This window comes from Vanellus vanellus (genome assembly GCF_965231255.1).
Source record: "Vanellus vanellus genome assembly, chromosome: 21".
NCBI classification, from domain to species: domain Eukaryota; kingdom Metazoa; phylum Chordata; class Aves; order Charadriiformes; family Charadriidae; genus Vanellus; species Vanellus vanellus.
The window spans coordinates 3878830-3904059 of record NC_138926.1 but is presented as its reverse complement, the minus strand read 5'-3'; the positions used below and the strand labels follow the sequence as shown (position 1 = coordinate 3904059).

The 25230-nt window shown below is 55.5% G+C and overlaps 1 protein-coding gene across 1 annotated transcript in view; it reads left to right on the top strand.

The window, feature by feature from the left end:
* Window positions 1-5396: 5396 nt before the first annotated feature.
* Window positions 5397-25230, top strand: part of LOC309680234 (opioid-binding protein/cell adhesion molecule homolog) — a gene marked incomplete at both ends in the record, with an annotated part of 104181 nt that continues 84347 nt past the window's right edge. The window contains one exon of the mRNA XM_082493780.1: window positions 5397-5563. Coding sequence (XP_082349906.1) covers window positions 5397-5563 — 167 coding nt within the window. The remainder of the gene's footprint in view (window positions 5564-25230) is intronic.

Here is a 25230-nt window from a genome sequence, read left to right as displayed (position 1 = left end):
GCATTAAGCCTGCGGTTAACCCCGTTCAGATCCCCAGCGTCGCTCTGGGTCCTCCTGAACCACCACCCACCTCGCCACGCTGCCGGTGTGAGCCCAGGCGGGGTTTGCACATCCTTGGGAGGATTTTATGGAAGTTGGGGAGGGTTTGTTTTGGTATTTAGGGCACGAGGTTGGTGTCGGAGGGGCTACCTGGGCATCGACTGCTGAAGCAGTCCTGCAGTCAGGTGTTAGCATGAGTCTTGAGTTAGCATTTTCCGCCCAGGCGAGCTCAAGCACTGCGATCAATTTGAAGAATAGGCTGCGTTTTTTTTTTTTTTCACAATTACCTCAGCTTTTTTTTTTTTTTCTTGCCTTTTTTTTTTTTTTTTCCTAAGCTAAATCCATGCGATAAAATGCATTAAATGTAACAGCACGGAAAATAAAAAGTTCAGTTTGTGGAGAAAGCCTGATTTAGTGTGAAGATAAAACAAGATAAAACAACTGGAAAAAATTAAGTGGAATAAATAAATTCTGCCGGAGAGAGGCGGGGGGTGACAGAGCTGCGTGTGTGCTGTCAGCCGGGCCGCGGTCAATCCAGCTGTGGTCGACTTCCCTAAGTTTTTCATCCTGGGAAAGGGGGTGATGCTTTGCTGTGCCTCCCCCCCCCTCTTCCACGCACCGGCGCTGCTCAGAGATGCGATTCTCCCCGTTGTGCCACTTTGTCCGGGCTGTGCGTGCTCCTCCTGCCCCCTGCACGGTGCTCGCTCCTCTCTTTCGGGTGAAGAAATGAGAATATTTGGCAGCAAAAGGGGAAAAGCAAGAAGCGGGGCGGCGGGGTGTGGGGGAAGAGGGTGTCGGGATGGGTTGCCAAATATGCTGGGGAAGAATTAGCAGCTGCAAGTGTGCAAAAAGAAAAAGGTGGAGAAGAGAAGGGGGTAGGGACAGATGGAGAGAAGGAGGGAGAGAAAGAGGAGGTGGGAGAAAAGGGAGGAGGGGATAATAGTGCAGAAAGATATTAGTTAAAAATCTTATAGCCCCGAGCGCAGACGCCATCTGTACGTAGCGGGGTACCAACAAGCCACAGCGCTCGCTCTCTTTGCCGTGGAGGTGTTACGTACGTCTTGGCCAGATACTGTGGCCAAGACGGTCAGGATTAGAAATTTCACGTGCCCCGGGAGAGAGATGCCTTAAAAGAAGCCCCATTTTCGGAAAGCGCCAAGCAGCTGTCTGCAAGCCGGCGACTGGAGAGGAGCCGGCGGCTTTGGGGAAGAGAAAAGGAAAAAAAAAAAAAAAAAAAAAAAAGCTTGTCTGGGGTTTCCAGAGGGAGATCTGGAGAACTTCCACTTCCACCAGCGCTGGGGGGCGAACCCCTTCGAGCAAGGATTAGCTCTTTGATTAAACAAGCCCAGGTCCTCCAAGGACTGCTCTCCCCTACAGCTCTGCCGGGTTTTTGCTTTCCCGGGCGCAGCGTTAACCCCTGCAGCTGCGGACAAGGCGGGATGGCTTAGAGACACCAAAGTGCCTCTCGGAAAAAGAAAAGAGAGCTATTGCCTATGGTCTTTGCCTTAAGATTTGCGGTTTTCTCTGCCTGCCGAGGACTGTGTTTTCCCTTTTGCCAAGGAGGTGGTGGTTCGCTGTGCCCGCCGCGGGAGGAGCTGCCGTCCCGGGGTGAAGAGCATCTCGCTGGTGCAGCTGTGTCCGTGCTTCACAGCCTTCCCCAACCATGGGCTCTGAATGTCTGTGTCTTGCTTAAAAGGAGTCAGAAATACTCTTTGGAGCTCTTTTGGAAGAGGCGCTGTCCCAAATGGCGCTTGCGAGCGGGAAGGTGACACTTGCTGGCCGAGTGCGTGGGGTCCCCATCCCTCGCTGCAGCCCGTCTCGAGGGAGCTGGGCTGGCTCCCTGCTGCACAGAGAGCATCTCGGCGTGCCCTGAGCCACGCGGACAAGGGGAAAATAAGCCGGGAGCAGCGGTGAGGTTGAAGAATAAAATCCAGGGCGGCTGTGCGTAGGTCCCGGCGGCTGCAGGCTGCTCCGTGGCGTGGTGCCGGAGCAGCCCTGCCGCTGAGCCGGTCCGCAGCCCCCCAGGCTCCGGTCCCTCACTAATTACTTCCAGGCCTGTACTCTTGACATTTGCAAGCTCCTGATTAGAGCAACGAGGGAGAAATCTCCGAGGGAGATGGAGGCCAAACTGCACCACTAATAAAAGCTGAGATTGACAATCGGCGGGGAGGCGAGAGACGGGGAGGTGGAGGGACTCGTCCTTGCAGTCTCAGTTTCTTTCTGAGCCGCTGGGATGATGAGAGAAGGTCAGGGCTTGTTAACGTCACCGTGAGGAGCAGGATCTGCCACTGCCATATGCCTGATGCCCCCAGGGCCCGTGCCAGCCTCTGAGTCCCTCTCAGCTCGGCGATATTTTTAGACGTGGACCTGAACTGAAGCCACCTGCATGAGTACCCCCGTGCAACCTCAGGTCTGCAAACTGTCTAGGTACAAAAGTGGCTCTGCTTTCGTGTCTGCTGTCTTCGCGTCTGCATCCAGATTTCGTAGTCTCCTGGATTTCGAGTTCTTTTCCCATGCCCTCCTCTCCCCCGTGTCCCAGCTTGCTCTCACTCAGCAGGGCAGCGTTCGCCGCAGCGATGGGACTGGGAGATATTTGTGATGGGGTGGACCAGAAGACCGGGGCGGGAGAGGCCGCTCTGGCTGCCTGCACCAGCTGTCAGATGCCCAAAGTGGCCTCTGGGGCGAGCGTGGTTGAGACAGGCTGCCTGAAGTCTCCTGCAGAGCTGTTCCAGGCTGTTGGGTCCCTCCCCAGTTAGGCGGGTTTCCGTTACGTAAATACGTGCGGCGTTCCCTTTCTGGCCCTCTCTTTCCCCTCCCTGATGCCCCATATACGCTTACCTGTGCCCAGCTGTCTGGATCAGCCAGTTTAGCTATTACGTCTGTTCTTGTAGCCATGTCTCTCCAGCCTCCTCGGAGGCTCTTTCTGAGGCAGACAGGCTTTTTTCTTTTTCCCCTTTAAATCTCCCCTTTCCCGAATTGCACCGCCTCTGACAGGCTTTCTGCTACACGCACGCTATGTCTACAGCTTCCTATCCCAAGGGGTAAACACCATTTTACCCAGCAGAGCTGCTGGTCCCTGCAGCGTCCTCTCCCCCCGGCGCTTGTCCTGCTGCTGGAGGAGGCTCAGGAGTGCCCGGGGTCGGGCTCTCACGCTGGTGGGGAGTCGCAGTGGGTTTGTGCTGACTCCTTTCTGCCGCTGCTCCCTCCCTGCCAGCAGACGCGGTTCCCCTGTGCCAGGGCGGGGAAGGAGGTGGGGTGTCCTTCCTCCCCATCCCTCTCCTCCCTCCTCCCCAAAGGATGCTTGGCACTGAAGCAGCCGACCTGCGTGTTCGGGGTTAAGCCAACTTTTCAGCAGCTGAAGAGCTTTCTGATGGAAAACTCAGCCCTGCTTTTCTCGGCTCTTCTCTCGGCTCCTAGGCTGTCCTATTTATCCAAGCTGCAGTGAGCATCCCTCTGGTGCCTGCAGCCATAGCTGGTGCCGGGAGCCAGCACGCGTCTCTGCAGTGCTAGCCCGTGGCTAGCGGTGTATTTAGGGTCGCTGCGTCCTGCTGCCATATACAAAGGACCGGCTATGCTGATAATTGGGCTTGGGATCACTGAAAAACCCTTGCAAAATCTCTTTTTATCAGTTTTAGCAGCTGTGTTTGGGTCTCGGCATGAGGCTGGGGTCCCAAAATAGCTCAAACTCTTTCACTGGTCATTATGCTCCTCCTCTAGCCCCTGGAAGGGGGCAGGCACCCCGTGACATATTCAGTAGAAGAGGCAGATGCCCTTTGGAGGAAGGCACCCAAGGGAGGCGCAGCCTGCCTTGGCTGGGGCACGGGGAACCGTACAGCCCACTGCGGGGAGATGGCAGCGCGAGGTCGGTGTTCTTTTGTAGGCAGAGAGACAGATGTGTCCGGAGGTCTTGGTGCTCTCGGTTGCTCTTTGGGGGAGGTACATGGTGCTCTCTGGGTGTCTCCAAAGAAGGAAACTTGTTGCTGAGGTCAAGTGCTGCCCTGGGGGTAATGGTCTCAGTGTCAGGGAGTGGGGACAGCAGGGACGGGGCAGGGAGGACCCTCTGGAGCTCCCTTCTAGCCTTGCACGGTCCTGAGGGGCAAATGCATGCTGGCAGGACCCCGTTTCTCACCGCCCAGCCCCTCTCTGCTGCCCGGGCAGGGGGCAGAAAGCGGGGCCAGCCCCGCACGCAGCGGGGTGGGAGACCCACCAACAGGTGGGCGCAGAGGAGGATGCAGCGAGGGGGGTCGGGTGGGCATCTTTTTGGGGAGGGCTGTACAGCGAGCGTGAGGAAAAAAAAATAAACAAAACCACAACCCTCTGCAGCAGGGGTTGAAATGGTTAAAGGAGGCGGGGAGGGGTGGTGGTGGTGGGGGGGCGGCTGTGTTCCCGAGCGTGGTGCGGCGGGGGTTAAAGTCTGGCGTGTGGAGTGCGTGTCCCCGCCTGCCTCTCTCTGTGTGTGTATGTGTGTGTGTGTGTGTGCGTTGCGGGTGCTGGGGGTGTGCGGGAGGCAAAGTGCCGGTCAGTGATGGAGCCGCTGCCATGACAACCCCGGGAAGTCAGCCTGCGCGCCGCCCAGGGATGCTGCCGGCCAGCCGCGCCGGCGGGGCTGGGATGCTGCCGCCGCCCCCCCCGCGCCCCCGCCGCCCCTCCGCACCGCTTTTCGGCTGAACCCCCCCTTTCACCACCGCCTCCAAGCCCCGGCGCCCTCCGGAGACCCGCTTTGCTCACGCCGGTGGGGGACGTCGCCTGCAGCTCCGCGGGGAAGTTTCGATCTTGCGACAGAATCGGCATTTTGGGGAGCTTTTGGGTTTTTTGCCTTTTTTCCTCTTCGTTTTCTTCTTTCCCTCTATTATTTAAACGACAGAGCAACTGCCAACAGCCCGTTTTGCTCCCCCAGCCCGTTTTTATGGCCGCCCATCCCTTTCCTGCCAGAGACACTTACGTTTCCTCCTTGGGTTATAAACTTTTGATGCCAGATCTCCGCAGCGCGTGCCCAACTGAATCTTAAAGTAGCGTCTCCAGCAGACACACATCTGTGACCTTCATCTCTTGCTCTTGCACCTCCTCTCCTCCTCTTCCTCCTCCTCCCCTCCCCGGCCCTCCCGTCCTCCTCCCTCACCCAAGGATACTGGGGACTCCCTTCGGATGCCGCTCGGCAGGCTCAGCGCTCGCAGCCTGCCTTGCCGGGGGCTCTCCTGATCTCCGTGGAGCTCCGCATCGCTCGCCCCGGTGGTTTTGCTCCCCCCCGTCCCCACACGCAGGCACCCCCTCCCTCCTCCCCCCCTCCCCCCCTTTTCGCTCCCGGTGGCCTTGTCGGGTGTGTTTTTTGCCTGTTGGAAAAGTCCCTGCTGGCCAGGATGGGGGTCGGTGGGTGCTTAGCCCTGCCCTGGAGGTGCCTAGTCGTCCTCTGTCTCAGGCTGCTCTTCCTTGTGCCCGCAGGAGTGCCCGTGCGCAGCGGAGATGCCACCTTCCCCAAAGCTATGGACAACGTGACTGTGCGGCAAGGGGAGAGTGCCACGCTCAGGTAGGACCGGCTGCATTTCTACCTTGGGGGGCACAATGTGTGTGGGGGGTGTGTGGGTGTCCTGGCTGCGGCTCTCGGGGGATGCTGTGCGCCGAACGGGGCTGCTGGAGGGTCCTGGGACCAGCTGGAGACTTTGCATGCATCCCGTGGGCTCGTCCCCATCGCGGCAGGGGACACCCCGGCAGAGCGTTTCGAGGGGGGAGCGATGTGGCTGTGCTGCGGCGCGGGGTTGGCAACCTCCCGTCGGTGCTGGCGGGGGGCTGCGGGTGCCAGGCGAGGAGCTGAGGAAGGGGCTTAGGTGGCAGACAGCGAGGTAGCGCTGCCTGACGCTCCCAAAGTTGTCTCTGTGCGCTGTGTCTGTGTGGGAGGGGTGGGGGGGGGTCCGCACTGCCTGCGCCGATGCCAGCCTGCATTGCCAGCGGGTTTCCAGGGCTGCGATGCCTCCGAGGTGTCAGCGCTTCGCCTTGATCACTTTATAGTCTCTGCACGAATCTGTTAATATCAAATCAATCTTTTACTCCAGGGGTGCATCTTATGAATTCTGATGGATGCTTTACCTTCCGCGGTTTGCTGGAGGAGAAACGCGGGCGGCTTATATGCAGATGGGCCGCTTCTATGCTGCACAATACAGCAGAGCATCCCTTTTCATTCCCTGAATGAGTTACAGGTGTACGTGGTGCATTACCCGTGTAGGGTAGCGGCTCTCTAGACATCGCAGCAGCGTGGCCAGATGAGCAGAGAGCAGCTCAGCCTTTTTTTTTTGGGGAGGGCGGTGGGGAGTCAGCTCGCGTCCGGGGGCTTCGGGTCGTGCTGTGCGTGCTTCAGGCAGCCCGGGGAGGACGCGAGCTGGTTCATCCAGCCGGACAAGCAACCCCGGGACTTGAGGAAGAAGGACGGGGGGTGGCGGGACGTGAGTCTGGAGGAGTTAGTCCGCCGCTTTCTCCGCAATAGCGAGCAGCGTGTGCCCCCCACGCGCGGCTGGCTGCTCGCACCGGGGGTAACGGGGCTGCAGCAGAGAGCAGCTGCTCTCCCCAAAACCAGGCGCGAAGGGTTGGCGTAAGCAAGCTGAGCGTGTCGCGCTCTCCCTTAGCAGGCACAGGGATGAGGAGCTTGTGCCGGCTTGAGCAGAGGGTGCCGCGCTCGCCCGGGCGGCAGAGGCGCGGGGGGTCAGGCAGGCTTTCCGCGGGCTCTGTAGAGAGGAAATACTCGGCGCGTAACACGGTGGTGGGAAACACGCTCCGGCTGGAGGTGTGTGCTGCCGAGGGAGGCGTTGGTCGCTTGTCCGCCTGCCTCCCGGCACGGCGCCTGCCGGACTTCGGGATGTTGCCTGTGCCGGGCGCATCCCTATTCCTCTGCACTAGCCGGGGACCCGCTGGGACGCGCTTGTCATCACCCCTTGTAACTGGGGGCCGTGGCACAGCAGGAGAGCAGAGGGGCACCTTCCCTTGCGCTGTTCCTAATTGAACCGCGGCGGTGATTAACCCGAGCCGGAGCGAGCCAGGCAGTTTAAAGAAGAGAGGACGATCCCCCGGCGGGATGCCTTTGGCCTTGCTGCTCTTTTCCTTCGCTGTCTGAATTTGCCTTCCCCAGTGAAGCGGTGGGGGTCTGGGGGCTCTCGCAGGCAGTGCTCGTGGAGGGCAGAGCAGGATGGGTACCTGCGGGGGGGCTGAGCCCCTTCCCCGGGGAGCCCCACGGCGCTGGCTCCAGCAGAGGGCTGACTTGGATCTCCTTTTATTTTTTTTTTATTTTTTTATCTTTTTTTAAGCTTCTGGCCTCTTTTCTGCGCTGTTTGCGAGAGGGGGGGGTTGTGAGGCAGCCAGCCTATGAGCAATGGGGTATTTTAGCTTTACTGTGAGAAACTCCGCATCCCCCGGTGGGGCTCCGAGTGCCGGCGCTTAGAGGAACCCCCTGCCCCAAAAACACTTGGTCTCTACCCATTTTTACCCCTCTCAGCATCTGCTCCTGCCCGGCGCGTCTTTTCCACGCTCTCACCTCCTCCTTTTGTCTTTTGAAGTTTAGCATCTCCCTGCTGCAGCCTCCAGCTCCCGTTTGCCCTCAGTTCTCCCCGTCTCTTCTGGCGTTGCTGTTTCCCAACGCTCCCCCTTCTTCTCTCCCACCCCCGTTTCCCTGCTCCTGCCCCTCAGCAGCCTCTGGGGAGCGAGCAGCAGCTTTCCGTCTTCCCCTGGGGGCTGGAGGTGGGCAAGGCATGGCACGCAGCCGCCCAAGGGGGCAGCGCCAACCCTGGGTCGCACACAGCAGCCCAAAAGCGGCGAATTTCAAGGATGCGGCTGGTATTTGTTTACAGGCTGCAATACCTTGGGAAGAGGGAAACCATCCCGGGCAGTCTTTCCGTGGGGGTGATGCTTGTGGTGGACGTCTAGCTATGGGCTCTTCTCCCGGCACATAGTCTTTGCACCCATAGTAGGAGCGGATGTGGTGTCCTCTGCTGTCCTCCCTACAAAACAGCGCTTTTTGGGGGGCTCAAACCGAGGAGTTGGGCCTCGAAACCCTGTAGTTCCAGCTGGTTGCGCTCGCAGAATTAGCCGCAGTCCTGCTCGGTGTGGGGGGGTCAGGTCCTTCCCCGTCCCGCTTTGGACGGGGCTGCTGCCTGGTGATGAGTTGGGCTGAGCCCGCCAGTCTCCCTGCCGCCGGGGAGCTCTTTGCTTTCCAAGGTGAGCTCTGTAACCACACGTTGCATCGCAGAAAGGAGGGGACGAGAGAGAGGAGAACCGCACGCTAAGGCTGGAGGAAGCCTGGAGGCTTTTCAGGCGGGTTGTGGTTTTCCTGTATTGGATTTGGGGCGCTTCCATTTCCAGCTCTCCACCCTTTTTTTCCGAGGGAGGCTCAGCGTAATCCTTGCAGAAACTGAGGCTCCATCTACAGGCAACTTCTAGGTCATCTTAGATCGGCAGCAAATGATTCCCCTGTTTTAAGCAGGGATTGTTGATAATTCACTACTTTTTATTGTAAGAACAAGCAATTCCCATACTAGTTGGGCACCTCTCCTCTCCGGGGAACTGGAGGCAGTTTGCAAATTCTCTCTGTGCTGTTCAAAACAAAGTCAAGCTGCCTCTTACCCAGCTCAGAAGTACAAAGCCTTCTGCCGTGAAGCGGGGCAGGTGTTTGGATGGCAGCGGTAAACCGTGTCAGGCACCAGTTTGGGACGCCAAAGGGAACAAGGAGCACACCGGTAATGCACATGGAGGTTGAAGAAGGTCACTTTTTAATTTCCCAGCTGGGATTTGATGTGGAAACGCGGCTTAAAGGCTCTGCTGTCGGGAAGAGTGCCACCGCGTCTCAGCTTTCTACGCGCGCCGCTTCTTGGATGCGTGCCCTGCGAGCCGTGGGGCACGGGCATCCCTCCCCTAAGGTGGCTGCGGGGGCATCGCCGGCAGGTCCCCGGCACGGTTCGCGGTCCCAACGGGCTGAGCCCCGGCTGGAAACCTTGGGTTGTGTTTTATCCTAACCGCATCGCAGCGGTGGGAGCATCCTCACCACCGCAGCGGGCTGCCAGAGTGCCACGGCGATGCCGGCAGCGGCTGAACCGCAGGTAACACCGCTGCTGTGGCAAATATTCCAGCGGTGTTAAAATGGGGCTGTGTAGTAAATGGGATTGTATCGCTTGTGCCGCCAGCAAAGCGACCTTTTATAACAGGCATCAGTACAGTTCATAAAGACATAAAACAACAGCTGCTCAAAATTTCAAGGCTTTATAGTTTTATCTGTATTTAAGAAATCATCGCCTTTTTTTTTTTTTTTTTATAAGGCGAAGAGAGTGTGTTTCAGTGGTTGGAGGGAGTAGCTGGGAGACAGGGTGCGTTGGCTTTTCTCCTTGGCCGTCACCGCCAGGACACCAGGACTCGAGGAGGCCCCTCTGTGGCTCTCTGCCTCAGTTTCCCCATCTGTAAAATGGGGCCAACAGCAGGTGTTTGTCAGCGATGATTAGAAGAAGTGAGTGTTCATAGGTGGTGCTAAGATTGTATAAAAAAAACATTAGGCACATATAACTAGGCTTTTCTGTAAACTAAATAACGCAGAGATGCTTTTTCTCTGTATTTAAAGGCAGATTTTCAAGTCAAATCCCCCTCTGCCTTTCTATCTGCTTCTGGCGAGCCCGTGGCCTTCCCCACTGCTTGTCCGTGAAGGGGACCAAAAAACCAGTGTAGCTTTGCTCATTCGCATCCAAGACTCTGTGCCTGGCTGTATTTTGTCAATTAGCGGGTATGAGAACAATTCCAATTAAAAATAAAAAGCTGGAATAAAACATCATGAGATGCCGCTCTTCCATTTATTTTTGCAATTATAGTTTTAATTATTTCTGACAATGCTGCTTTTTTTTTTCGGGGGGGGGGGGGGGGGAGGGGGGGTATAATAATCTACCACAGTCCATTTCCCAGTGCACGATGAGGCCTCAGTAAAATAGAACCAGCAGGAGCAGACGGCAGGACCACAGTCTCCGGGCATAGGTCTGGGAAGTCGGGAAATCAGATTTTTTTGACCTCTTTTCTCGGTCCAACCATCGGCCCTCAGTTTACCTACCTGTTAATGGGGGTTGTGACACTCCCCTGCCACCGTTCGACGCGCGTCCCCGGTACCCGGCAGAGAAAAGAAACCTTAATGCAGCCACGTCTCTGCTGTTAAATCCTTGCTGAGGAGTGGGAAGAGAGTTGCCGCTTTTTGTGCGCGAATGCTAAAAGCGTGGGGATTAGCGAAGAGCAGATTAGCGAGGACTTGCTCCATCGCTGCCCCCTCCCTCCCTCCTTCTCCTACCCAAAAAGTTTTCTGGAGCAGCTAAATATATACCTGCCGTTTCCAAGGTAGAGCTCGCTGCCTGGCGGAGCTGTAATTGGCGACTCGGTGAAATTACAGCCACGGATTCTGGCATTTGGATCCTCCTGGCTGGCATAATAATTTCTCCCTAGGTAGCTGGTATTTAACTTGTCTTATCTGCTCCTGATAGTTATAATTACAGTGCCCGCTAATTTCCCTGTAATATTGCAGCCGTCGGAAGGGTGGTTGGAGAAAGGTCGGGGGGTTGCAGGAGGGCTCCCTCCACCCCAGCCCGTTGCACAAAGGCCGACGTAGCTGGCGATGTCCCTGGTTGTGTCCCCTTCCCACCTTGGTGGGGCTGGAGCAGCCCCGCACCATGCCGTTCCCCTTGCTGCCATCAGGGGAGGAGATCATAGGGTGGTTTAGGTTGGAAGGGACCTTAAAGATCACCCAGTTCCAACCTCCCTGCCATGGGTAGGGACACCTCCCCCCAGCCCAGATTGCTCCAAGCCCCGTCCAACCTGGTCTTGAGATGCTGGAGGGAGTTTGAAGTCCCCGTGTCCTTGCCGGCAGGATAAATCATAGAGTCACAGAATGGTATAGGTGGGAAGGGACCTTGAAGACAATCCAGTTCCACCCCCTGCCCCGGGCAGGGCCACCTCCCCCCAGCCCCGTCCAACCCGGCCTTGAGCACCTCCAGGGATGGGGCAGCCACAGCTTCTCGGGGCACCCTGCGCCAGGGGCTCACCGCCCTCACAGCCAAGAATTTCTTCTTAAAATCTAAAACCTAAATCTCCGTCTCCATCTCGGGTCAGGGCAGGGCTTGCTGGGTTGCGGGGGGAGAGGTTGGTTGGTTGTCCCCTCCTCAGGAGGACCGTCCTGCTGTGCGAGGGGGGACGTTCCGGGCTGGCTTTGGGCAGTTGGCCTTCAGCCTCGAGGCTCGCTCCTGCCGACTCCTCTCCTGCCCAGGCAGTGAGGCAAGAGAGGCTTTGCCGGGGGGGTGGGACCGGACTGGAGGGGCAGAGAGCTACGGCCTTGGCGACACGGAGATCCTAAGCGGGGTTTTGCTTCAGAAAAGCCTCTTTTTGAGAGCGCGGTGAGCTGGTCCGGCTCTGCAGCGGGAGGAGGAGCTGCAAGCCCTGGGAAGGTCCTCTCGCCTAGCAAAAAGCCAACCCCCACGCTAAGTTTTTGAGCTCGGCGAGCCAGAAATAGTTACAAGCGGTGATGCTCGGCTCCAGGGGATGAGGCTGAACTGTTAGTAATCCTTTCGCTATAGGGTACGCGAGATCTTTTTGCAAGCATAATAAACTCGGTGGGATTGCAAGCGGTAATAGCTGTCCTTCCCCTGGATCACGCACGCTGCTCCAGGAGCTCGGGTCTTTGTTTCTGGGAAGGGATTAGGTGTTAACGCTGCAAAATGAAAGGGGGGCACAGCGGCTATCCTTCACGTTCCCGCTTGCCGAAGAGCTTCTCTCTTCCCTTGACTGCTCTCGCAGTTTGCCTCCTCCTTGCGTTTCTCAGCCCTAAACCACAGATGCTTTTTACAACAGCTGGACATATTGTTTTAAGTGATAATCTTTAGATACTGCAGCCGAGCAGACAGTTCATAAGGAATATCTGATTCGGTGACTATCACTTCTTCTCCCGTCCTTGTGAGCAGGCTTTGAGGGTTAGGATGTTCTGGTTTTTCTTCTTCTTCTTCTTTTTTTTTTTTTTTTAATGAGAAAAATAATTCCCCCACAGCCCCTGCCAACAATTCTTAGCCCGTAATGGGTTGTTTACTGCAGGTTTGATTTGATGCCTCGGTTTTGTCTTCCCTGACAGACAGAACCCTTTAAGGTTGGATCTTCAGCGCAAAACTCTCACATATTGTACTTCTGTTTCCCTATGAATATTTCCCCGAGATTTGCTTAAAATGAGTTGTTTCCATGACTATGCTCACTTGACGGACCTGTTCCTCGGGATACAAATGGGTCTCAAAGTCGGCTTCTCCGCTGAGGGGGAGGATAATGAGAACAACAACTGTTGTGGCGTAGGATCAGATGAGTCCCCGGTAAATTGTGCTGACTCCGATAAGGTGCTTTGTGCAGTTTGGGGGGGTTCAGAGCGGGGGAACCCGAGGAGCTGTTGCACGGAGCGTCTCGCTTTTTCTTCTCTCGGTGGACGAATGGGAAGAGGAGGAATGCGAGGCCAGGAGGGAGAAAGTGGAAGAAAAGGGAGGAAAAGTTGGGAGGGGTTAAAAAAAAAAAAAAAAAAAAAGAGTGGCGGGTGCAAGAAGGGAATGAGTAAAGGGAAAAACAGAGATGAACCAAAGGAAAAGCCCACAACGGAGGAAGTGCGGTGCTGTGGGATGAGTTCCTAAATCAGAGCCCGGCCGGCTGGACCACGGGGATGCGCCGGGATGTGCAGGGAGCTGAGATGCGGGGGGCTTTGGCCTGAGCCAGCTTGCTGGTACCCAAGACCTGGGGAAAGCGCGTCCCCCCACCTCCTATTTGTTTGTATTTTCTCTATGTGTGTGTATGTGTGTGTGTATATATATATATATATATAAAATCTAACAAATTTCTAACCCATATAAATCCAATTACCCATGTTTTGCCTGCAGGGAGCGAGGGAGATTAATGTTTGGTATTTTGGCAGGAATGTAAAAAGAAATAGGTGGTAATAACAATGAAGGCTCATAAAAAGGAACCGATAGCCGTGTCTGCGCCCGGGAACCCGGGCCGTAATTCTCGTGGGCGTTTGCCGCCCTGTTCCCGCAGAGGGGCAGGGAAGAGCTAGGAGTTCTTCCTTGGGCACCTGAGCATTCATCCTGTGAGCGGAGATGACATTAATGTGATAATAATGGAGGTTGATAAAAAGAAATGGCTTATGCTCCCAGGGCACCTTCGCGTAACGCATCCCGCTCCGCGTTGTGGCTGGTAGGAGCCACGGGAGTGTGGTGCTGTTATCCCCGTTTTCCAGAGAGGCAAGAAAGCCCCAAGAAGGGAGGATGGGCGCGTGGGGTTTTTGGAAGGAGAGGTGGGAGCTAAGCTCTTCGCCCTCTGTGATGCTTCTGTGGTTGCGTTGGTCATTGCAGGTCTGTCTTGGAGTGCTGCGACCCAGAGTTTTTCAGGCAGTTGTGGCTGTGGGTAGGAGTTGGGAGTACCAGAGTTGCGCTCTGGCAGAGGACAACATCTCATAATTTTTTCCTCTGCTCTGAGCCCTCCTCTGCAGTATGCTGAGTTTTCCCCAAGTTTTCCCTTTCCCCAGGGTGAACCCGGGCACACGAGATGCTTCTCCCCTGCAGCTCCCGGTCAGGGGACAGCAGCCTTGTCGGAGGAGAAGCAGTCACTGCGAGGCTGTACCCATCGCATCGCGTCGGTGTGTGGTTTCGTCCCCTTCTGCTCCTCGGAGGCAGCCCGCGGTCTGCCCAACGTGGTGGATCGGGGTTGAGCGGGTGCCGTGCTGCCAGGCACCTCTCCTCCCTCCGCTTTGGCACTTTGGAGCCCAGCTGCTCATCATCTTTCATCAATACCCTCCCCTCTGCCACCGGGGTGAGGGCCCCTCTTGGGCACAGCGCTGCTCTCCGTGTCCCCTGCGCCGCGGGTTCAGCGCAGCGAGTGGCATCCTGCGCTGCGCCCTCCGCCGTCGCCCGCGGTCACGTATGAATCACGGTTCAGATATTGCATCCCCGCAGCGGTTTCTGCCTTCTCTGCTGGCTTTGCATCAGGCTCCTTGCTCTCCCTTTATTACCACCACCAGTTTTATAACCCACTTTATCAGATGACTTCTTTTTTTTTTTTTTTTTTTCCTTTCTTAAAGAGCATCACCCATGAGCAACTCATCATTTCAGAAAGAGGGAGAGCGCCGTTAGCAGAGGAGAAAGCCTCCATGCTTAGACCTTAAACGAAGAGGCTGCTTTACCGTGTTGTTGCATTTAATTCAATCAAGGCCGTTAAAGCCGAGATTTAAAGTCCTTTGTGCCATCACAGGAGTTGCTCTGATGCAGCAGCAGGTAGAGGAGAAGACTGAGCCCATTTCCAAGGAGACTCGGAGTAACTGTTGGAGGCAGCCAGGCCTGGGGCTGACTGCGGCAGCGGCTACGGTGGGAGGCTGTTAGCATTCACGTCGCATCCCGTCTCTCTCTCCGTCGCCCTCCCTGCTCTTGCTCCTTATCCCCATATATTCCTTTAAGTGGAATTGATTAGTTTGGCTTTTTTTTTTTTTTTTTAACTGGGGGGAGGGCTGTTTTTAATTAATATTCTTAACTGTATGATAATTACGCCGGCTGCTCCCATCGCTGTCTGAGTCACCCTCTCCTCCCTTGTTCTTGCGAGAAGGCTGTTTGGACTTAATTAAAGTTAGGGATCCAGGGCTAGCGGGAACAGCGGGAGTCTTGCAGGGCTTTTGATGAAATGATTGCTGTGGGGGAAGCGGCTAGTTTCTTCCTGGAGCCGTAGATCACGACACCGAGACACCGTTGCGACCGTCTGGTTTGACACAAGGCCATGGCGTCTCATCCCGCGTTCCCCATCCTGCGCCCGCAAACTCCTCGCGGCCGCCACAGCCCCTGTTTTTGGGGCAGGAGGAGCCCAGTTTCGGTGCGTTGCCCCCGCTTAGAGACATCCCCTCCTGGAAGGAGCATCTCTTTGAGCAGCACCAGCCGAGCTCCCCGTGCCCGTCGCCGCTGGGGGTGTTGCAGGTCGTGGTGGGGGACGCTGGAGGGATAACGGAGAAGCTGCGTGGACTCGGCGGGTCTTTTTTTATCTCTGGTTTCGTTGCTCGTGCTAGCAGGCAGCACTGCCACCGCAGCTCAAATGCAGCCCAAGCGAGAGCTTAACAAGCTCCGAGAGCTGTCCAGAAAGTTATCCTGACACCAAGTGACAGACTCTCAATTGATATCCTCTGGAGACTTTAAACTCACTTCTGCGAGGTTTCCAAAGCTGGTTTTGTCTCATACCTGAAGAATCCTTTATCTGCTGCGACGCCTCCCCTGCCTTGTCTCATTGCTCTCGACGTTTCTCTTTGTTGCCTGCTGCAGCACGGGTAAACTCCGCCGCAAAACTATTTAAGAGGGGTTTCTCTTGTTCTCTGCTCTGCTCTACTCTCTTGCTGGGGTTCCCGTATAAATTACCGGGGCCGATGACATTCCTGCTTGGCTCTGCAGGGAAATGGCTGGAGCAACGTCAGGAGCGCTGCTGCTCATCCCGAGAGGGCAAGGGATGCTCCAGAGCACTGGGGAAGGGCAAATGTAGTGTCCGGTGTGGAAAAGGGAGGAGATGGCTCCTCTTCCATCCCGAGAAAGCTCTGGAGCACACAGTCGAGCAAAATGTTGGTGATAGCCAGGAAAGGACAAGGAGCTGTGCCACAGCCAGCCGGACATTTGTCAAGGAGAAATTGTGTCAGACTAATCTCATACCCTCTGTGCGAGAGTGTAACAAGCCTCAGGGATGGGGGGGCAGCAGGAGATGCCTCAGGCTGGGTGACCCAGGCGAGGGTGTCGGTGCTGCCCTGCGAGCCGATGGGAAGCCTAAGGTGGGAACCACAGCCCGCAGCAGGCTGTAAGGAGACAGCCTGCCTGCTCTAAGGTGCTTCCCCGCTTTTGAGACCCAGCCCAGTATGAACTCTTTGCCCAGCTGATGGGAAAAGTGACCTTCACAGTAGTTTCGGGCTGCGGCTGGTTGATAATGTCCTGCTGGATTTGCATGGAGGGCTTGGGGAACCATCTTTATGTCCTAAACCTCCTTGCGCGGGGTTCCTGGTGTGCGGGTGCGTCTCTTTGGGTCATCGTTGTGCTGCTGGGCGGGCATTTTGGGATGCCATCAAAGACTTCCAGTTACCTAAAGGGGCTACAGGAGAGCTGGGGAAGGACTTTTTACAAGGGCGTGTAGTGATAGGATGAGGGGGAACAGTTTTACATTGAAAGAGGGGAGGCTTAGATGAGATATCAGGAAGAAATTCTTCCCTGCGAGGGCGGTGAGCCCCTGGGGCAGGTTGCCCCGAGCAGCTGTGGCTGCCCCATCCCTGGAGGTGCTCAAGGCCAGGTTGGACGGGGCTTGGGGCAACCTGGGCTGGGGGGAGGTGGCCCTGCCCAGGGCAGGGGATGGAATGAGATGGTCTTCAAGGACTCTTCCAACCCAAACCATTCTATGGCTTTGAATGCTTTTGAAGCAGCAACGTATGGTCGCTGAAGTCTTGTTATATACTCTGTCTGATGGTGCCCCGTGCGAGAAGGTCCAGAGTGGAGCATATTCCCTGGTCTGTAAGGTTGGGTTGGTATTCCTCCTAGGCAGTGGGGCTTGCCAGCCCATTGCAGGGTGGCTGCTGGCCTCATCCTGCTGCCTTCTGCTGCCGCCTTTGTGTATGGTGGTCCGATGCAGCATTATTCTTCCTCCTCCTTTTCTTGCAGAGGATTTGATGCCAGCCAGCCCCCCCGGCAGAGGGGGGACCCTTCCCCGGTCACTGTGCAGACCCGTTATGCACAAGAGAAGGTTTTAAGAGGCAGCTGGGGCCTGCCCAGACTCTATAACTGAGGCTGCAGACTCTCAGAGGTGCACTTGGAGCATTTTCCTTGATTTTTGCTTTTATTGCCCGGTAAATCAGTGATGGGGCCAGCCCGTCCGCGGGAAGCAGCTCCCTTAACGGGAAAGGTGCTGGCTCTCCCCGTTGGCCGTGCCTTGTGCTGTGTGTGAGCTGCGAGTGTGCGTGGTGTGTTTTTGCCTTCGCCAGTTTTCCAGCCGGCTGCTCACGTTGGGACCCGGAGCGGGGATTACACTGCGGCCGCATCCCTCTTGGTGGTGATGCTGCTGGTCCCAGCTGCATCCCTTCGCCCTCCCCCTCCTGGCCCACCGCCCTGAGCCGGGAGCCATCGAGGGCGGCCGAGACCCGTGCGGTCCTGGCCACGGGCTCCCTCTGGGAAGGAGCTCTGACATCTGCTCGGCCTCGCTCTCCGAACCCCGCGCCTTGTCCTGCAACTGCTGAGCTTGCAGCTGGTTTTCAAGACTGATGCTGCGCTTAGCGGGGTGCTGCCAAACCCACTGAGTCCAGCAGGTTATTTCCCTTCAGAAGCCATTTATCTTTTCCTTTTCAGACGCGGGGCTTCTGTCTCTCATCTTTCTTTTCCTCCCGCGCGGGAAGGAGCCCGCTCCTCCCAACCCTCCCAAATCGCTGGCGCTGGGCATGGGGTCACGTCCCATCCGGGGACGTCGGGGGGAGGAGAGGTAGCTACGGGGAGCGAGGGGGTGGCAGGGCTCAGTGGGCTTCTGCAGAGCTGCTTGACATCTATCGATTGCTTTCTGGCTTTTATTTACAGGGACATCGCTCCAGACTTCTTGTGTGTGGCTTTTCTGGTCAGGTTTTTGGATGAGGCTGCCCTGCGAGCTGGTGGGATGCCAGTAGGGGCCGGGCTTGGGTTTGAAAGCTTGTTTTCTGGCAGGGAATTGGCAATTTGTCTCCGTTTCTCCAGGGTTTGTGTGGAGTTAGAGAGAAAAGCTGAGATGCCAAGTGTCAGACGGGAAGTTTAGGAGTGCCTCGGGCTCTGCCACTGCCTCTCGCTGTGACCTTGGGCACCTCACTTACCTTGGGGTTTGATTGCCCTAATTAAAAAGCAGGGGCTCCGAATTTCCTGACTTTAGTTTGTGTTTGCCATCGTCAGAGGACTCGGCTAGGGGCTTTTCGAGCACTTTTGAAAATCCCATCCAAAAGTTATCTTCAGGAGCAACATGTTTTTTCATTAAACACTAACTTAATAGTATAAGAGAATGCCGTGTGATGGTTATTAAAGTTTAACAAGTGTGTATATCTATTACCTAGCTGCTAAATCTTTTTATGCCTTAAATAATCAATTGATATTTAATTAGAATACAGTACTATTACTGCCTTCCGAAATCTATAATGATAAACCAAGTTACAAGTTATTGGACGTTAATTACTAACTGATGATTAGAAACAGCGAGACATTTACCAGCCTCATCCCAGATATAATACAGCGTGTCCGTGCACGCTGCCGAGCTAAACCGCGCTTACTGTCTCTTAATAATCAATGGGTGTTTAACATGCAATATTTGTCTAATTAGCACTAAATTAAATCCTCATTGACAACACTTCAGGGTAAGAGATCTGCATCAAATATGATGGATTAGACACGGAAGGGCTGTTATTGTAAGCAGGAGATGTGCGTGTCATTTGCTTTGCTTGTCATGGCTGGCACATGCCTCCCTGTGACTGTCAGCCCGGTCCTGGGGGGACCGGTGATGGAGTGATGCCTCGATGTTGGATTGGCAGTCCCGGAGACCCCGGGTCTCTCTTTACTCAAGCTGTAGACGCGAGCAGCTCCCTTCCCCGCTCGCCCATGGATGTGCCTCCATCAAGGAGGGTGGGCTTTGCGGGGGGAGCAGGGTGATTTCTGTGCAAGCAGAGATCCTCCCAGCCATCCCGGGCAAACATTTCTTCTGCGTTTGGCGCTTCCGGCTAACTTTTTGGGGAGTTTCTATTTGGGAAAATGAGGCTCGGGGAGATATTTGCAGCCACCGGTCTGAGCTCGCCTCGGGGATGCCGGGGTGAAGGCGGGAGGGATGTGGGGGTGAGAGCAGCCCCCAAAGCCCGGCGGTGCCTGGGGAAGCCCCCCCGGGGGCGGCGTCTTGCTGCAGTTTGCCAGCAAAGGTGGAAGGTGTTTGGCGAGAGCAGCGGGATGGATTGCACGGCCTCCGGCTCTTTGCGAGAATCAGCCTGTCCTTCACACTCAGCGTGGATGTAATTAACTGTGCTGATGGGATGTTATGCCAACAGCAAAGCAGAAAACACCAGAAAATGAGTCAGAAGCGGCAGCGGGGACGGAGGCGCAGGGAAGCGGTGTGTGCAGGAGCATCGCTGCAGCCTCCTGACGGAGGGCAGGGGCAGCGCTCCGGGGAGGGTCTGGCACCTCCCGACCTAGCCAGTTCTGTGGTTCCCTGGCTTTTCTGTAGCCTGCGGCGGAGGTGAATAGTCCCTGGGAGGTGTTTCTCTCCCTGGGTGTATGTATAACTTCCAGCTCCTAGCTCCCTCCTTGCCATCCTTCGCAAGGAACCCCTGTCCGTGCTGCGTCAGGGGAGGGTTTTCGCCGACCGATTTTCCTGCTGCCTTCAGGGTGGGGAAACCTCCTGAAGCCTGAGCAGCTCCTCGGTTCCTTACGGGTCTTCCTCTGCCCCCCAGAAGCCCAGATCCTGCGACCGCAGAGCCCCGCCGGGTGGGATGGATGTCTCCTGCACTGGGCAGGAGCTGGGATGAGAGAAAGCAAAGGGGTGAGGGGGGAAAAAAAAAAAAAGAGACTTCCAATTAGCAATTGAAATTGTTCGTAAAAGAATTTGCCTATTCTGCAAGGAATGTTTAGTAATTGATAGCAATTTCTAGCAATTAAATACAAATTAATTCGTGCTACTGAGTAGCAGTTTATTTATGGCTCTGTATTTATGGGCACTCCCTCTCCTTAAAAATATCGTCGTTGCTTTTGATAAGTAATTAGACTTTACTGAATAATTTCCCAATGTAGGTATGAATTTTAAATAATTTTTAGTACCCAGCAAGTGTTTCATTGTATTGCTGAGTGAGGGATTATCGTTATTTATACCGTAGTAGGGCCTAGAGGCTGGGACAGGCTGTGTGCAGGCGTATAGCAGAGAGACAGTCCCTGCCCAGAATAGCTTACAGTGATTTTTACGTCTCGGGTCTCCGCAGCAGGCTCTGAGCGTGCTTTCCCAAGAAATAAAGCTCTTTTGCAGTCGTTTGCACTGGTGTATTACGATTCCCTAGTAGGAATAGACGTGGTTAACCACCCCAAAGAGGAGGGTCGAGCCCCAGACCGTGAGGTGGTGAACAAAAGTCATGTCTTTTGATGAGTTTACTGATGTTTTGGATTTGGGGTGCCTTTTATTTGCGTTGTGGGTGTTTGGTTTTTTGTTTGTTTTTTTGTTTTTTTTTTTCACGGACGATCTGGGATCGTGGTTGCAAACTTTTAACGGTGCTCCTGCAGCCGTACGCGTGCGCGTTGGTTCTTTGCAAAGCGAGATCTCCATAGAGTCACATTTCCAGGATTTGGAGGGAGAGGGAAAAGCTGCCGCTGGTTTAATGCCGTGGGTGGGAGCCGGCGGTACGGCACCGGACGTGGAGAGAGCTCTGACCAGAAGAGTTGATTTTTGTTTAGCTGTGTGTCCCAAAAGCCTTCCGTGGGGCTGTGCTGGTGGGTCTGCGGCTCCCCTTGAAGCATCCGAAGGATGCCCGGTGGGGCAGGACCCCTGGCAGCGGCGGCGTGTGAGGGAGATATGTCTCCTGATGTGTGATTTACAAAACGTGGTAGTCATGTTAAAAATGCTGTAAGCAGAAGCTGGCCAGATGGGGGGAAGGTGTTAATTCAAGCACATGATGATAGCGTCCGGGAAGGTCCTGGAGAGAGGGAGAGCGCCAAGCCTGGAGAGCAGGCGTCCTGCTCAGAAGTGAGCTTGGGAGCTGGCAGCGGCGTTTGGGTGGGTGGCGCCAAGCAGAAGTAAACTCAAAACTGCCCGAAACGTGTTTTCGGGGTCCTGAGGTGGAGCGTGCTGCTTTTGCTGGAGCCTGGGAACCTCGGAGAAATAAATACCCGGTGGCATTCATGTGGAGGGGAGAGCTTTGGGGTGTGCCACGTCTACGTATGTTATAGCTGAAGTCCCCGTGGGCTGTTTGGGAGCTTTGAGGCTGCTCGGACCTTTGCAGCAGCGCAGAGGTGCCTGGCCCCATGGCTGCTCCTGTCCCCTTTGTCACCTGTGGGCAGCGGGATCGGCCCCCACCTCTCGTTCAAAGGCTGTGCTGATCCTGCCTGTGGCTGCACAGCCTCTTCTGGCTCGTTTCTGGCTTCATTACTGAGCTTGATTAAACGGTACTTGTACAGCCAAGGGCTGGGAAAACACACAAAGGGACTTTTCCAGTCATCTGAGGCACTTAGATACCGCGGAGACAGATGCTGAAGGGATCGAGAGAGAGACGGGGGTTGGACATTGCGGTTGCAGTAACGAGATGTAACCCATTAGGGCAGCGTCCTCCTGGGGTCCAGATGCCTCTGAGGAAGGGAGAGGGTTGAGACAGAGCCTCAGGACCTGGAAAAGGCTCCTGCTGAAGAGGAAAAGAGTGAACTGGAGAGTTGCCCTGTCCGTGAGAGGGGCTGGGGACAGGTTGCTCTGGCTTTTGCAGAGGGTGGGGTTGGGAGAAAACGAAGGCGAGGAGGTTTTGATCCCCGTATCTCACCATGTCTTGTTTTATAGAGTGTGTGCGCAGCCAGCGCTATTGCTCGTGCTGTTAGAGCGCCCAGAGCTGGATTTAGCCGTCATCCCGTGGGCTGCGCGGCTGCTGCGGCATCACGGGCTGCATGGGGCGGTGCTAAGAAAGGAGGCTCCGCTTGTCACCTCTCCCTGAGTCCTCAGGCGGGATGCGGTCTCCGAGACTGTCAGGTCAAACTTGTCTTTTTGGGGCTGGGAAAGGCTGCAGCGGAAGGTGACCACTCTTATTGCAGGGCAGCAATCGGTGGCTTGGGCCAGCCCTGAAGCCACCGGGTCCGGGACAGACCGCAAAGGTCCACCCCGAGTGACGACGTGGGGCGGTCGTCTTGGCACAGGCAGGCGCGGGAGTGACTTTTAAGGGCGAGGAGCAACTTCAAACCCGCAGACTTGTGGTCTTGAACTCTCTGGCAGCCTCCCCTCAGATTTCGCAGTCCAGTTATTTTCGCGCCGTCCTTCCCACGCTGGAGGAGCGGGGGGCTTCCCTCCCTGCCCGTCTGCAGAACCTCATCGCACGCTTCGCTTAAGCGTTTGCCTTTTACCCGTTCCCCGCTGCTGCGAGGGTCCGGGCCACGGCGATAGCTTTCATCTCCTCTCCTTTCTTGTGATGATTCAGAGCTGGTGGCTTTTGGCCTCTGCACTACGGGTCTCCGGTTTGTTATAAGCTGTTGTGAGGCGGTGTGTGGTGCGCCGGTACCTGGAGGAGAGATGCTGCGGACCCTTTTGGATTAATCGGCCGCCTGACGGCGAGGGACGAGACCCGGTGACCCAGCGGGAGCCGCGAAACAGCCCCCCGCTCCCACCCTGTGATCTGGCACCGGGCCGGTGTCTGGACGTGCGGAGATCTTAGAAGATGGTTGAGGCTTTTAACTGCCGTCTCTGATGGCCCCCGCTCTCCCTTCTGGCAACTCCGAGACGCTCGCCCGTGTGATTAACTTCACATCCCAAAAGCCACTGCCTCTGTAAAGCTTCAGGGCTCCGCCGGGGCTTCTGACTGCTTGAGTGCCCCGCAAGCCTCCAGACAAGGGTCAGCGAGGCGGCTGCTGGCGGAGGAGCTCAAAGGCTCCGGGTTTGAAAGCCAAGAGTACTTCCTCCGCTCTTTGATGGCGGACTGCAGAATGCGAGGGGCGTAAACAGGGAGTTTGGGCTCTCGGCGGCCTCGCGGTGCCGGAATCCGCGTGCTGGAGCTCCTTCAGCGCAGAGCTCGGCAGGGGGAGCGCCGCGGCGGGATGCTGGGGGGTGCCCAGATGCCCGTGGGATGAGCAGGGAGGTCCCGGAGGTGACGGGGTCGGCTGCGTCCGGCCTCAAAGCCGTGTCCGCGGGGAGGGCGGCCATGAGGGGCAGGAGCTGAGCCGTCCAAGTCCCTTCTGGAATGATCACGGTTAAACTCCCGCGGCAGGATTGCTCACCGGTGATTCATCAGCTCTCTGCTGCTGGTGCTAGGGCGGTTCTCCTTGGCTGTCTGCGGAAATAACACTTGGGGACAGGGGATGGGGGGACGTGTCACCCCCCTGGGAAGTTTTTGGTGGCTCTGAAGCGCCGCCGCGTGGATACCCGGCCGACGCTGAGGGGTGGAGAGGAGGAGGTCTGCAGAGCAGATGCCAAGGGCGGAGGTGGGAGCGTTGCTGACCCTCCCGTGTCTCGTTGACCGTGCGCGGCCAAGGGGTGCTCCGGAGCTGGGCAGCGGTGGGTGGGCACCCGGGTTTGGGGCGCAGAGGTGCCCGTTAGCGGCTGCCGTGGGGTTTCCCCCTGGCCTGGCTCCCTGCCTTTTGCCTTTTACAGCAGATGGCTTGAACTCTCTCCATTCCTTAGCTAGGAGTAGCACCTGAACCAGACAAAACCCAGGCAGACCCTGCGAGTGAATTTGCCGGGTCGAAGCCTCCCTGCCGTTATCGCTCTCCTCCCGACAGCAGCCCGTCCCGCTGCCCGATAAAAATTCCACGCACGGAGCCGGGTAAAAACATCAATTAGCTCTAAAACAATTATTATTTTTTTGAAATGCCATTTTATATATGCAATAACACAACACAATAATCCTGGGTTATTTAACAGAGCATTTACCATGAAAACAGTCATTACTCTTTAAACGCTGCTGACTGTACAAGCCTCTTAACATTAAACGGCAAGTGAGGCAGAAGTCTTGCCATCAGAAATGCCACATTCCCCGGAATATATTAGCGACACTGTCGCCGGGAAGCTCGCTGCTTGGCTGAGCGGCGTTTCCCACGGCCGGGATGCCCTCGCCGTGGGGCGGCCCGTGGAGCGTGGGGGCGTCACCCACATTTTGCCGTGTCGGTTCAGACATTGGGGTGTGTTGGAGAGGCTCAGATGGGTTCTGTCCAGCGTTCCTGCGGCCCCATAGCTTCCTTTTACCCCCGTCCCCCTCTTCTCTGCCACCCTAATCTCAAGGGGTAGCAGCCGTATTCGTTATCCAACCTAAACCCAGCAGATTTAGCTATTTTAATATTGTCGATAGGGCCTATCATGCCGCACAGATCAAGACGTTTTTGCTGCTAAGTCAATAATGAAGTTAGTAGTGAAGTCTGCTTTCCCCCTCCCTTTTGTGGTTCTAGGGAATTGTGCTGGATGTATATTATTTACTTACTTATTAGACCTCTTCTAGATACCTGGCGTGAACCCGGGGGAGCAGATGGAAATACCATTCTCAGGCTACCAAAAGCCTTTGGTTTAAGCAAAATAGTTGTGTTTAAAGATTAATTTAAGATGCTTTAAAATTTGAGCAGGCCATGCATTTTTAATATTGATTGATATTATTATAAAAGATTCAGCTGCAACTCTTCTCACCAGGACCTCTCTTGGCGCGCAGACAGCACGTTTGTCTGTGAGGGACACGGCTTAGTTATTTTTAATCTTTGAGACTTGTTCTTGTGAAATTTATGGGAAGCGTCGCCTCGTGTCTGGCACGCCAGAGCATCCCGAGAGTGGGGGGAGCTGGAGCTGGGGCTGGGGAGGAGGTGAAGCTGGATGAAGGGCTGGTGGTGGTCGGAAGCCCGTGTGTCTGCTGGGTGAAGGAAAGGGGATGGTGCAGCTTATTCACAGAACCGGGAGCAAACGCGGAGGACCTGAATAGGCAGAAGGAAAAACCTGCCCAACAGCGAGTTCATTTGGCTGTTATTCTTGCAAACCTCCTTTTTTTTTTTCTTTTTAATTTTATTTAGCATTTTTTAATGTGGATGTGGAAAAGAAATACTGGCACAGCCCCCAGGAGTGGGTGCCTCCTTTGCAGAGGCCTCTTTTGATAAGGGTTTTCTTGGCAAGTTGGAGAGACAAAGCAGCCACCCCAGCCCTGGAGGAGCTGAGGTTGCTGCTGAGGAATAATTCTCCAAATTGCATTTATTTCACAGGCGTGAAAGGTCACAAAGTGAAGGGAAACAAGAACTGTATTCAATTAGACAATTCGATCAAAATAAATCTGTCAAGATGGCATTCCTGCTGAGGAATCAATTGACTTGGAAAATGAAGGCAGCTGCTGCTGTTGTTGTTATTATTGTTGTTATTATTATTATTTTAAATTAGCTCCAGTACCTGACATGAGTACCTGAGTTGGAGTGCCTGAGCGGTTCACATCATCTATCACTCTTATTAGATATTAATACGTCCTCCTCCGCCTTGCAT